The 14,808-nt window shown below is 38.2% G+C and overlaps 1 protein-coding gene across 1 annotated transcript in view; it reads left to right on the forward strand.

The window, feature by feature from the left end:
- The window catches only part of LOC144616999 (antigen WC1.1-like), a 30,342-nt gene that overhangs the window by 12,929 nt on the left and 2,605 nt on the right, over positions 1-14,808 (forward strand). Inside the window, exons 2-4 of the mRNA XM_081796290.1 lie at positions 3,860-4,177; positions 10,900-11,205; positions 11,299-11,616. Of these exons, the coding sequence (XP_081652416.1) occupies positions 3,860-4,177; positions 10,900-11,205; positions 11,299-11,616 (942 nt within the window). The remainder of the gene's footprint in view (positions 1-3,859; positions 4,178-10,899; positions 11,206-11,298; positions 11,617-14,808) is intronic.

The following is a 14,808-nucleotide window of genomic DNA, read 5'->3' on the forward strand; positions in this document are numbered from 1 at the left end:
CCAAAGCAGGCTCCAGGCTCTGAGCTGTCAGCACAGAGCCTGATATGGGGCTCGAACTCATGAACTGCTAGATCATGACCTGAGCTAAAGTTGGACGGTTAACTGACAGAACCACCCAGGTGCCCCAAGCTTTTATATATTTCTTTCTGGAAGTGCCACACATCATTCTTTTCACACTTCATTCAAAAGGCAGATCACAAGGTCATGCTTAACTTCAAACAGGCAAGGAAGTATTGATATTTACATGTGTCCAGAGAAAACCAGAAATATTGCTGAACACTAGTCATGTCTACTACATCTATGATATGTCTACAGATAAACTCATTTTTATGTCTTATTTGAGTTTTGTTGGGTTTATTCACTTTAAGCATTAGTGTGTTTCATAAGTTCTGGAAAATTTATAGCAATATGTTTCAAATTTTGCTTCTGCTCATTTCTCTCTCTTTCTGTGTGTGTGTCTTTCTCTGTCTTCCTGTCTTCCTTCCCAATTTCACTTTAACTTAGTGTAAACCTTCTTGCTCCATTTATATCTCTGATCCTCTCTTCTGTATTTTTTGTTCTTTTGTTTCTCTGTGCAGTATTCTAGATAATTTCTTCTGACTTATTCACATCAATAATTCTCTGTACCTGAATTTAATCTGATGAAAAAATTTTAATTACAACAAACATATTTTTCACCTATAGAAGTTCTTTTGGGTTTAAAATTTTTTTCTATACTTTTTTTTTAGTTCCTTGAAGATTCTTTAAGAGTGTATTTTTATTTCTTTAAATATAGTATGTATGGTTTTTATATAGCCTATATCTGATATATATAATATTAGAAGTATTTACCCATTTCAGTAGTTTTTCTTGGTTATTGCTTAAAAAATGTTTTTTAAATGTTTATTTTTGAGAAAGAGTGTGGGTGGGGGAGGGGCAGAGAGAGAGGGAGACACAGAATCCGAAGCAGACTTCAGGCTCTGAGCTGTCAGCACAGAGCCTGACATGGGGCCCGAACCCACAAACTGCAAGATCATGACCTGAGCTGAAGTTGAATACTCAATCGACTGAGCTAACCAGGCACCCCTCTCTTGGTTATTGTTAATGGACTTTTGTTTCTTTGTGTGTCTGTTTATTCTTGACAATGTACTGGCCATTTTATTTATGATATTTATAGAAATGATTTGAGGCCTAGCACGAAGGGAATTTCTTCTGCGAGGATTTTATTTTTCCCATGATTTTATAGCATTATTAGTGGTGGGCCACCTTAATACAAGTACAAAACTGATATTATCTAGACAATCTAGAGATTCAAATACTAAATATACCTTTATACAAGGGCATGTCTATTTCAGTTGGTACCCCAGCTTATTGTGGAGACTGTTAGATGTCTCATCTGGGTATAGGTTTGGATTTGATTTATGCCTCCTCACCATCAAAGGCCATGAGAAAGCCACATTTTCTTGTATAGGGTAATTCTATCCAGGCAAAAACATTGCATACTCCTGTGTTGCAATGAATTCCCATCTTCCCTTCAGATTTGGCCTGATTTTTCCTTCCTATCTTATCAGGTCTTTAATCTTTTAAGATCACTTTTAGTATGCTTTATTCCACTTTTTTTTTTTTTAATTTTCAGCAGAAGAGATAGCCTCAAATAACCAAGCTTACTATTACTGAGAAAGTCTTCTGGAATTTTTTACAGTCATGAAATCATCCGCTTGCTTGTGTCACCAACTAGATATAAGCTACCTGAAGACAAAAACATTACCTTATTATTTTCTACATTTACAGCATTTAGCACAGGACCTGCCTCTCAATCAATGTTATCATCATCATCATCATCATCATCATTATTTTTATGATGTTACTATTAATAATAGTTTCTTGTATACTTTTAGAATCCTATTTCAATGTATTACCTCATGTCAGACTTTTTAAAAAACTGAGTAAGCTTCATAGGATGTCTCCCTTCTTCTACTCTTTTACCTTCTTCCCATTTGCCTCCATTTCCTTCCTAGAATGGACCTCCACAGGTGCTGTGGATTGAATTGTGCCCCTCCAAAATTCAGATGTTGCAACCCTAGTTCCCAATGTGACTGTCTTTGGAGATATGGTCTGTAGGAGGTAATTAAGGTTAAATTCAGTCATAAGAGTGGGGCCCTAATCCACCCTCATAACAAGAGAAGAGAGAGAGAGAATTATCTAGCTCCATCTTTCCCTGTGTACACATACTGAGAAAAAGTCATGTGAACACACAGTGAGATGCAGTGGCTTACAAACCAAGAGAAGAGGTCTCAGAATGAAAACTACCTTGCTAACACCTTGATCTTGGACTTTCCAAACTATAGAACTGTGACAAAATAAATTTCTGTTTAAGGCACCTAGTCTATGGTGTTTTGTTATGGCAGCCTGCCTGAGAAGACTAATAGCACACTAGGAGTCTTTTCAAGTTCAGCATCTTCCCAGATGTTTCCCTTTTTGATACACCACTTCTAACTTCCAGAGTGGAAGCATATGGAGCCAGGTATAGACCTGAGCAGTGCGAATGGGTACCCCAGGGACAAGCCTTGATTATATTATAAGAAAAATTCTCATTTTGATAACCCCAATTCAAAGCTAATGGAGATGATTCTAGGGCCTCAGGAAACCCACTTCTCTGTTCCTGACAGGAGAACAGGAACTTAGTCTACTAGATGACAAGCTGATATGACAAGAAAGAGGTGGTTTGGGTCCCAGTTCCAAGTAGGACCAAGATCACAGATTTGGTCACTTAGGAAGAAGTCTTATTTGGATGAAATGATTAAGCCACTCATATAAATCTCCATCTTGTCCACCCTGCTATTTTCTGACCCTGGAGGGAAGCCCTAAATTAGTAATATATTGCTGTACAACAAATTACTGCCAAACTTGGAAGCTTAAAACAACAACTATCCAGGATCTCATAGTTTCTATGGGCCAGGAATCTGGGCATGGCTTTTCTGTTTCCTCTGATCTCCGATCTCTGATCTGGTTCCTCATGATCTCTCACAAGGTTGCAATTACTTTAAGGTTCAAATGAGACTGAATGCCACCCAAACTTATTTACTTGGTTATTGGCAGCATTCAGCCACTGGTGGAGTGTCTAACTTAGAGCCTCAGTCCCTTGCTGACTCTTGACTAGACACCTCCCTCAGTTTCTTGTCATGTGGATCTCTCCACATGCAGCTCAAAATGTGGCAGTTGGCTTTATCAGAGCAAACAAATGAGAGAGCAAGATGGGTCAATGAGAGAAACCAGCGTCCTCTTGGAACATCTCATCACTTTTGCCAAATTCCATTGTTAGATGAATGTTACTGGGTTCAGGCCGCATTCAAGTGTGAGGGGGATTACATAAGAGTGTGAATATCAGGAAGCAGGAATAATCAGGACAGTTTAGAGGCTGCTTACCATGGTCCTCTCTTCTAAAGCTAGATGAGAGTCTTCTGCATGAGACAGAGAAGGAAAGGGAAGATTCTTCCACTGACCTCGGGGGCTGTGAACTGTAACTGAGATGGAGGAATTTGGGCCCCTACCAGCCTTATGCAAATCTACTGGGAGGGCAGTAGCACCTAGAGTCATCTGAAGGTCTGTCCTCATTGGTATGCATGGAGCTGAGTCTTACTGGCTTGTGAGAAATAATTGTGTATCTCTTCCAACTCCATGTTCCGTGATGCCACATTGGTAGCTTCAAATTGATCACAGTGTTTATAATACAGAAATTGACAAATGTTATACATGAAAGGTCCCCCTCACCCCTCCACCCTACCCAGAGAGCTCATTTTTTCATACTTACCAGAATACCACTGCATGGTCTCCTAAAATCTCCTGTGTCCTGTGTTCTGTGTATGTGTCTCTCTTGCAGCTGTGGAGCTGAGTCTGAAGAATGGGAGACACCACTGTGAGGGGAGAGTGGAAGTGAAATACCAAGGAAAATGGGGCACAGTGGATGATTACTGGTGGAGCTTGAAGGATGCAAATGTGGTGTGCAGACAGCTGAAATGTGGACATGCTCTTGATGCTCCCAGAGGGGGTCGTTTTGGATCAGGGGTTGGGCCTATTTTGTTTGTAGACATTGATTGTGAAGGGACAGAATCAACTCTCAATGAGTGTTTTTTTCATATTGAAGACTACAGAGAGGAAGACAATTTCCGCAGTAACAGTGTTGGAGTAGTCTGCTCAGGTAAGGCCTGTGTGGTCTGGTGGGGGATCCCCAGTAGGAGTAGCCTTGGTTTCATTCCCAGAATAACTAACAATGCAGGATCACATATTTGGGTGAAGACTCCAGTCACGCAGTGACTTCTAGAGTATTAGGTGTCCAAGGAAGCATAAAGACTTGCTTGGCCTTGGACGGTGAAGGCTCCAGACCTGTCACAGGGCCATTCAGAGCTCTATGACCTGTCATAAAAGTAGGAAGGTGGAGTCAAATGTTTCATACAGGTACAACCCAGCAATTGATGAAATAAGTTTCATCATGGTAGCTCTTTTGTTTTCTTTCATGAGATGGTCAGTCAGGTACAGACAAAAGAGGGGACATGGGAGAGGTGCAGGGAAACAAAGTTTATTATACTTAAAGGTCCTAGAGAGGTGGAGTCACTTAATGTTGCAACAGAGCCACGGGAGAAGTGCCAGGGGAACAGGCTCATCCAAGCAGATGGGGAGCCCAGGAACAGAATAAAGACCTGTGGACAAATGACCCTATTGGGGCTCCAGGTGGAGTACATGAGCAAAAGGCATAAGGGGATTTCATTGGTGCATTTGAATCTTACTAGGTCACACTCAGGGGAAGGATGGAAAGGGGAGTGGTGGCAGGTGTCAGCCTTATCTCACTGGTACACCTGGTCACCTGGGTGGTGGGCTCACAGCCTGTTTGTGAAGACATTGAGGCAGCAGGAAAATACAAATTAAAAAATTTATAATATAGTAGCTGGAGCAAAGGAAATACTAAGGGCAGTGAGGCCAAGAGAACCTGAGGTGGCACATAATAAGTGCTCAGTAACGTCTAAGCGTATTTGACGTGTGCCAAGGTGGAGGCAGTAAAGACAGCAATGAAACTAGCATGTGAATGGGTGGTGTCATTATTTGCCAGAGATGTTTTCAGTTATCACAGTGGTTGATGAGATATCCGTCACTAATGCCATCAGAACAGCTTGACTTGAAGAAGATATTATCAGATATCACAGTGAATTCCCTAAGGTAGATTGTTGGGTCTTGAAAAAGGGTCATCCCATCTGATGGAATGATGGGACAGGTAGAGACATGAATACGTTCGACTAGACATATAGCAGCCCAATAGCCCATAGCCAGTCGGCAGTTTTGTGATCTGCGTGAGGAAGATCACTGGAAAAGTGATCTTTTCAAATTGTAACTTTGGCAGATCTTTGATGATACTAATTCAGGTCCCTAAAAAACACAGTTATTTTCTTTTTTGAGAACTACTTTATTGAAGTATGACTGACATGCAAAAAACTGTGTATACTTAATGTATACAATTTGATGAATTTGGAGGTGAGTATACACCTGTGAAAGCATTATCACAGTCTGTGCCATAAGGGCTATCTATCATCTCAAAAGTTTCCTCCCACCCTCTTTATTATTATTAAAAAAATAATTATTTTCAAGGGGCATTTGAGTTTACTACCTTCAGTTAGGGTTTTTGAAGAAAGCTTGTTTTCTGGCATTTCAGGTAACGTTCCTTATTGTCGTGAGGTCCTAATCATGGTATCAACTGAAGATCAACTTGTGTAAACACTACAGGAGGACCTGACTTATTTTGTTTGATAAATCAGTATCTGAGGAAAAATGGAGTCTGTGATGTCAGAACTTCTATTACTACCTTAAGAAAATTGATGCTTTTGATATTAATTCCAGTTAAGATACGCTTAAAGACAAAGAGAGTTTGAGAGTGATATGCCATCTAAACATTGATTTTGTTTTTTACTCCCTGACCACCATTACCATCGCTTTAATTTTAACTTTTCATATTTTTATGAACTGTTTCGATTTTCTTCTAATCTCTTTGTCAGAAGTTTATTCCCTCTGGTCTGTTTCTATATTTTCCAGAACATGTTTTAGTGTGTAAAGGGAAGTCAAAGTGGTAATGATGCAGTCTAGATAAGAACAGGCAACCATGCCCTTTATAAATTTTCAAATTTAAATTGAATTCTTGAATTTCCTTTCTCTCAATTTTAGGAAAGGGGTATGAAAAAGACATTTCAGCCTCTAGTAGATTGTTAGAAATATTGTGTTTAAGAGAAATTCAGAGGTAGAAAGAATGATCTCCGAAGAATATAGAGGAGCTTGTTTGAAATAAAGAGGGAATTTCAGAGGGTTCGGGGAGAAAGATTGGGGAGGGGCTTCACAGATTGGGAAGGGCTACAGCACTGAGGTACAGAATGGTAAGGGGACGAAGAGACAATTGAAGGAGTGGAGGTTGGGGACTGAAGATCCATACTAATTCACATATTCACTACAGCTTCTGTTTTTAGCCTTCTTGTTCTCATTTCTTCCTTCCCTCTCTTCCTCTATGTTGATGTAGGAGTAGTTTTTGAGCTCTGTAGAAGTGCTGATATTTGAAACTTGCAATTTTCTTTGTGGGAAGTTTTTATAATATGAATTCTATTTCTTTAACAAATATAGGACTAGTTATATTTTCCATTTCTTTTGGTATCCGTTTTGGATAAATTGTGTTTTCAAGTAATTAGTCTTCAAGGATTCATCCTATTATAAGTAAAATTTTCAAATTAAGACAAAGTTTGTTCATATCTCATTATCATTTGCATATTGATAAGATCCATAATGATAACCCCCTTTCCATCCCTGATATTGCTAATCTGTGTATTTTATTTTTTCTTGATCAGGTCTACTAGAAGATTATCAGTTTTATTTTTAAGGGATTCACCAATGAACTTTGTTAATTTTACTTATTGTGTATTTGTTTTCTATTTCATTAAGTTTTGGTTCTTAGTTTACATTTTTTTTGTTATGATTTGCTGTTATTTTTATAGATTCTTGAGCTGGAATTTTAGATAATTTATATTTAGTTTTTCTTTTCTATTCTAATGTATGCATCAAGGAAGTGTCAAGGCTCTAGATTTCCTTCTGAGCACTGCTTTAGCTGTATCCTACTAATTTTGATATTGCATGATTTCTTTTGTATTTTATCATCATGAAATGTTTCTTATTTCTGAATATATTTCTTGTCTTATAGTCTTACTTTGTTTGATATTAACATAGATACAATAGCTTTCTTTGATTAGTGCTTGCATGGTTTATCTTTTCTGATACTTTTCATATGTTTCTATGTTTATATTTAATGTACATATGTTTTGTGGATAGCATATAGTGTGTCTTACTTTTTTCCCCCTAGTTTTATTGAGATATAATTGAAGTTGTGCCTTACTTTATTCAGTATGATTATTTTGCTTTTATTTGGAGTATTTAAATTATTTCAACTTAATGTAATTATTGATATGCTGGAGTTTAAGTCTACTAGCTTGCTATTTGTCTTATGTATTCTTTGTTCCTGTGTCTTTGTGTATTTTTTAGTATTCTCTTTTATTTATCCTATTGGTTTATTAGATATATTGCTTTTCTTAGAGTTTACCATAATGCTGATATTATTACTCTTTAATTATGTTTTACCTTCAAAGGGTATTATCTCACTTAATAGATAATGTAAGACCTGAACACAGTATACTTCCGTTTCCCTGTTCTTGTCATTTGTGCAATTGTTGTCATACATTTTACTTATAAATATATTATAAATCTTATAACACATTGCTGTGATTTTTGCCTTAGCCATTTTATTATTTTAAAAATGAGACAAAGTTTTTTTATATTTACCCACAGATTTATCATTTACAGTAGTGTTTATGGCTTTGGGTAGATTCACATTTTCTTTTTTTTTTTTTTTTTTTTTTAATTTTTTTTTTTTTCAACGTTTTTTATTTTTATTTTTTTGGGACAGAGAGAGACAGAGCATGAACTGGGGAGGAGCAGAGAGAGAGGGAGACACAGAATCGGAAACAGGCTCCAGGCTCCGAGCCATCAGCCCAGAGCCTGACGCGGGGCTCGAACTCACGGACCGCGAGATCGTGACCTGGCTGAAGTCGGACGCTTAACCGACTGCGCCACCCAGGCGCCCCTAGATTCACATTTTCATCTGTTATTATTTTCCTTTAGCTTGAAGAACTTTCTGTAACATTTTTGTGTAGTGCAATTCTGGTGGCCTCAAATTCTATCATTTTTTATTTATCTCAAAACGTTTTTCTTTTCATTCAATTTTGAACTGCATTTTCACAGGCAATTGAATTCTAGGTTGATGGTGTCCTCCCAGTACTTTAAAAATGTTTCTACATTGTTATATGGCTTGCATTGCTTCTAACAAGAAGTTTTGTTTTTATGCCCCCCTGTATAATGTACCAATTTCCTTTGGATGCTTTTAAGATTTTTTTAAAAGACTTTTTTGTAATGATTGGATTTCAAAAATTACATTATCAAGTGCCCTGAGGTAGTTTTCTTTATGTTTATCTTGTTTGGAATTTGTTTAGCTTCCTGGATCAGTGAGTTTATAGTTTTCATTAAATTTGGAAAAATTACATCCATTATTTCTTCAAATATTTTTTTCTACTCATTCCTTATTCTGAATCTCCAAATACATATTTTAAAATATGGGTTAATATTAACCCATATGTGATTGCATTTCCATTACTATTTTTCTTTCTTTCTTTCTTTCTTTCTTTCTTTCTTTCTTTCTTTCATAGGACTCATACCCAGTGTAGGGCTTGAACTCACAATCCTGAGATCAAGAGTTGGCCACTTAACTGATTGAACCACCCAGACACCCACCACTTTTCCATCTTTTCTCTCTCTGTGCTTCAAAGAGAAAGCTTCTATTGCCCTGCATTTAACTTTACAGTTCTTTTATTCTGCAGCATCTAATCTCTTATTAAGTTATCTATATAATTTTTCATTCCAGATCTTGGATTTTTCAGTTTTAGAAGTTCCATTTGGTTATTTTTTTCTAGTTTGTAAAAATCTGTTTTATGTTTCATTGAGTATATTTATATAAATCATTTAAAGACTTTGTCAGCTAATTCAATCATCTCTCTAATTTCTGCATCTGGTCTTAATGCTTACTCTTTTAAAAATTAAAACATTTTTTGGGGCACCTGCGTGGCTCAGTTGGTTAAGCGTCCGACTTCAGCTCAAGTCATGATCTCGCAGTTTGTGAGTTCGAGCCCCGCGTCGGACTCTGTGCTGACAGCTCGGAGCCTGGAGCTTGCTTTGGATTCTGCGTCTGCCCCTCCTATGCTTATGCTCTCTCTCTCTCAATAATAAATAAACATTAAAAAAATTAAAACATTTTTAAAACGTTGATGAAGGAAATGAAAGGATATACAGATAAATGGAAAAGACATCTTGGGTTCATGGATTGCAAGGTGGCTATTCTTTAAAAAAAATTTTTTTTAATGTTTATTTATTTTTGAGACAGAGAGAGACAGAGCATGAACGGGGGAGGGTCAGAGAGAAAGGGAGACACAGAATCTGAAGCAGGCTCCAGGCTCTGAGCTGTCAGCACGGAGCCTGACATGGGGCTCGAACTCATGGACCGTGAGATCATGACCTGAGCTGAAGTCGGATGCTTTTTTTTTTTTTTTCAATATATGAAGTTTATTGTCAAATTGGCTTCCATACAACACCCAGTGCTCATCCCAAAAGGTGCCTTCCTCAATACCCATCACCCACCCTCCCCTCCCTCCCACTCCCCATCAACCCTCAGTTTGTTCTCAGTTTTTAAGAGTCTCTTATGCTTTGGCTCTCTTCCACTCTAACCTCTTTTTTTTTTTTTTCTTCCCCTCCCCCATGGGTTTCTGTTAAGTTTCTCAGGATCCACATAAGAGTGAAACCATATGGTGTCTGTCTTTCTCTGTATGGCTTATTTCACTTAGCATAACACTCTCCAGTTCCATCCATGTTGCTACAAAGGGCCATATTTCATTCTTTCTCATTGGCATGTAGTACTCCATTGTGTATATAAACCACAATTTTTTTATCCATTCATCAGTTGATGGACATTTAGGTTCTTTCCATAATTTGGCTGTTGTCGAAGTCGGATGCTTAACCGACTGAGCCACCCAGGCGCCCAGGAAGGTGGCTATTCTTATGTCCTAGGGTTTCAAGAGAGTTGGCTAGAACCACACCCTTCCTCTCCTGACTCTCTGAGCTCTCTTAACATCCATACTCATCTTCTTTCCCATGTAGGTCACCTAAGAAGTTCATGGAATATTTTGCATCCAAAATTATCAGAAAGATAAAATTTGAAATCATAACTGTGGACTGGTTATAATGTCTATATTTCTAATCTTGAGCCATCAGTCTGTCAACAGGTTGTCATGCATTCATGGATACAGCCCTCATGATTTTCCCTATCCTCAGCCACTTGAGGATTGACTCCCAGGAGAGAAAGCTGACCAGAATTTGAGCCCCGCAAGTCTCAGGATGACTTTCTAACCTTGTCTGGCTGATACATCTCTACTGTCTCATAGCCCATGTCCCTCTGGGTTGGTTCTGTTCTTCATACCTTTGTACTTAAGTCTGAATGCCTATGTATTATGCAGTTTCCTTGGCCCAAGACTTGTAGATGAGGAATTCACTTCTCTAACCAACCCCAAAATGTATTCACCTACTCTAAATAGTCTGTCTTCAGAAACTCACTCATGGAGGTCCCATTCTGCCACCAACTGTTAAATCCTTTCCTCTGTGCCAATGCCTGGGAAAAGAAAAACTTTTTACTTTGACATGTCACTGTCATATACCATTGTCCATGACATGTCACTTCTAATTGCCAAGCCAGAATCATGAATATTTACCTGTGTTTGTTGTTGTTGTTTTTTCTCCTAGGATTTGTGCGTCTAGCTGGTGGGGATGGACCCTGCTCAGGGCAGGTAGAAGTGCATTCTGGAAAAGACTGGACTCTAGTATCTGATGGGAACTTTACATTCCTCACTGCCCAGATCATCTGTGCAGAGCTGGGGTGTGGCAAAGCTGTGTCTTTCCTGGGAGATGTGTCCTTCAGGGAGTCAGATAGACAAGTGTGGCCTGAAGAATTCCAGTGTAAGGGGGATGAACCTGAGCTCCACTTCTGCCCTAGAGTGTGCTGTCCAGGAGGTGCTTGCCACCGTAGGGCTGTTCAAGTTTCCTGTTCAGGTGAGATGCAGAGCAGGACTTCAACCTCGCTGCATACTCTGCTGGGGTAAGAAAAACATGAGATCTCACCGAAACCCTGTCTTCTCTTACTAGCATACACAGAAGTCCGGCTCATGAAAAATGGCACCTCTCAGTGTGAGGGACAAGTGGAGATGAATATTACTGGACATTGGAAAGCCCTCTGTGCCTCACACTGGAATATGGCAAATGCCAATGTTGTTTGTCAACAGCTTGGCTGTGGAGTTGCTATCTCTGCTCCAAAAGGAGCATACTTTGTGGAAGGAGGTGATCAGATTTGGAAAGCTCGATTTCACTGCTCGGGGGCTGAGTCTTTCTTGTGGAATTGTCCTATGACTGCCCTGGGCATTCCTGATTGTGCTCATGGAAACACAGCCTCTGTGATCTGCTCAGGTAAGAGAGAGGGAAGGGCTAACTGCTACTCAGGATGCTCTTTGAGTGAAATGTCCCTATGAGCAAAGAGTGTGGAAAAATTATTTTAAAAGTGAGAAAACCCATGATAAAATATGGTTCTTTTCATTGCTATTTGCCTTTAGGTCAAGGCAAGGAATTTAAGAGGGATATCTGTTAAAATTAACACACTGTTGGGACGCCTGGGTGGCTCAGTCGATTGAGTGTTTGACTTTCGCTCAGGTCATGATCTCGAAGTTCGCTGGTTCGAGCCTCATTGGTCTCTGTGCTAAAAGTGTGGAGCCTGCTTCAGATTCTCTCTTCCCCTCTCTCTCTGCTTTCCCTGCTAGTGCGCTGTCTCTCTCTCTCTCAAAAAATAAACATTAAAAAAACTTAAATTAACACTATTATTTAAATACATCTGAGTATTTACAGAGAAAGTATGTAAGTAGTAAGTGTGTAGCTCGATGAGTCATAATAACATGAACGCAGTGTAACCCCAACCCAGATCAACAAAGAGATCATTAGCACCCCAAAAGCCACATTCATACCCTAACAATCACTATCCCTGCCCTCCTACCTGAAGAAAACCAGTCCCCTAACTTCTATGCTATAGGATAGTTTTTCTATTTTGAGCCTCATATAAAATCATATAGTATGTTTCATTTTGTGTCTAACTTCTTTGATTCCATACTATGTTTGTGATTCATGCATGAGTTATTTATAGCAATGCTTCCTTCATTTTTTATTGTAAAGCGTTCCATTGATTGACCATGTGACCAGGTATTGATCCATCAACTGATGGTGGAGTTTTGATTTATTTCCAGTTCTTAATTATTGCAAATAGTGATGTTACAGATAATTGTGACAGTGACTTGTGGTGCAAATATGTATGTATTTATTTTGGGTGTTTAACTCTTGCCTTTTTATTTTTGCTCTTTTAATGGTGTTTATTGATAAGCCAAGTTCTTAACTTTAACAAGGTTTAGTGTGTCAACTTTCTTTTTTTGGCACACGATGCTTCTTATATCCTTTTATTAAAAAATTTTTTAAATGTTCATTTATTTTGAGAGAGACAGAGTGCGAGCGGTAGAGAGGCAGAGAGAGAGGGAGACACAGGATCCGAAGCAGGCGCCAGGCTCTGAAGCTCTCAGCACAGCGCCTGATGTGGGGCTCGAATTCATGAACCATGAGATCATGACCTGAGCTGAAGTCGGATGCTTAACCCGCCTGAGCTACCCAGGTGCCCCTTCTTATGTCCTTTTAAAGAGAACTTTAAAGATCCTGAAGATATTCCTCTATGGTATTTATAGAACTTTAGTTACCTTTATTTCACATATAATTGTATGGTCCTAGAATTGATTTTCATGTGTGATAGGGGTCAAATTTCATATTTTTATCAGGATACCCAACAGACTCAGACTCCTTCCCTGAAAAGACACTTTTCCCCACTGCAGGGCCTCCTTTGTCATAATGAGTCTACGCATGTCTGAGTCTTTTTCTGGACTCCATTCTCTTCTATTGTATCCTTGTTTATTCTGGCATTAATACCCCCATTCCATAATTATTGTAGCTTTGTAGTATGTCTTCATACGTGGTAAAGTTACTCCTTTAACTTCATTGTTTTTCTTCTCAAGTGTGTGGATCATTTGTGGTCTTTTCCATATATATTTTATTTTAAAAAATGTTTATTTTTGAGAGAGAGAGAGGGCATGCATAAGTAGGGGAGGGGCAGAGAGAGAGAGAGAGACAGAGAGAGTGAGCAGGGGGTGGGAGAGAGAATCCCAAGCAGGCTCCACGCTCAGCATGGAGCCCAATGGGTGGCTTGATCTCATGAACCGTGAGATCATGACCTGAGCCAAAATCAACAGTTGGACACTCAACCAACTGAGCCATCCAGGAGTCCCTTCCATATAAACTTTTAAAATTAGCTTGTCATTTTCCACCAAAAAATAGCTTGATGATCGAGTCCAACATGGTGACATGTGAAGTTGCTAAACTCACCACCTCCCACGTATACATTTTTCCAATTCTCATAAATGAGGTAGGAGTTATCCTCTCTCTCTTTTTAATTATTTGGAAGATTGAGTGTTAATTCTCTTTTTTTCTGATGTATTAAACTTTTTAGTTTTAACTGAACACAAACTTACAGAAAAGTTGCAAGAACCATAAATGTAAAAATCTGGGACATTGGAAGAAAGGTGAATTGCAGACCATTTCTCTATAGGGATGCAGAATTCATGAAGAAAATGTTAGCAAGTTGAATCCAGAGATGTACAAAAATGAATGCACCACAACCAAACAGAGTTTTCCCAGAAATGCAAAGTTAGTGTAAAATATACCAACTAACAAAACTAAACAAAAAAGGAACCATGTAATCTTTTCATCAGATGTGGAAAAGGCATTTGAAAAGATTTGAGAACGATGCATGAGAACATCTCCTAGCATATTGAAAATAGAAGGAACTTTCTTCAGTCTACAAAGGCCTCATAAAAAAAATCTGGTGCAAATGTCACACTTAATGGTGAAATATTGAAATATTTTTCCCTCAGATGAGAGAGATGATATTAATATCTATCACCATTGTTACCCAACAGTTTACTAGAGCACAAAAAATTTTTAAATATAAGAATTAGAAAGGAAGAAACAAAACAATTATTTATAGACTGCATGATTGCAAGAAAACCCAAGAGAATCTACAGTTAGATTATTTGAAGTTATAGTCTAACTATAACATTGCTAAGTACAAGCCCATGCACAAAATATATGCAAAAAATAATTTTCTTAATAAATAGTATCAATAGGTAGAAAATAGATAAAAAGCTGTACTACTCACAAAAAGATCAAAACATAAAATACTGGGGAGAAAAGCTAATCAAAGACATAAAAGATCTTCAAGAGAAATTAAAGAAGATGTAAACAATGGACAGACACACCATATAAATGAGTTGAAAATATTAAATATTATCAAAGTTGGTTACCTCAAAATTCATCTGTAGATTAAATCCCACCTCAATCAAAATGTAATCCTGTTTTTTTTTTAAGCAAAAATATTTTAAAATTTCGGTTTTCCTGAGGTGTCACTGACAAAATTGTAAGACATTTGAAAGGTACAATACGGTGACTGGATATGCATATACATTGTGAGACGATTCCCCCATTCTAGTTAATTAATACAGCTTCAGCCTCACACAT

This window comes from Panthera onca, chromosome B4 (assembly GCF_046562875.1).
Source record: "Panthera onca isolate mPanOnc1 chromosome B4, mPanOnc1 haplotype 2, whole genome shotgun sequence".
Lineage (NCBI taxonomy): Eukaryota > Metazoa > Chordata > Mammalia > Carnivora > Felidae > Panthera > Panthera onca.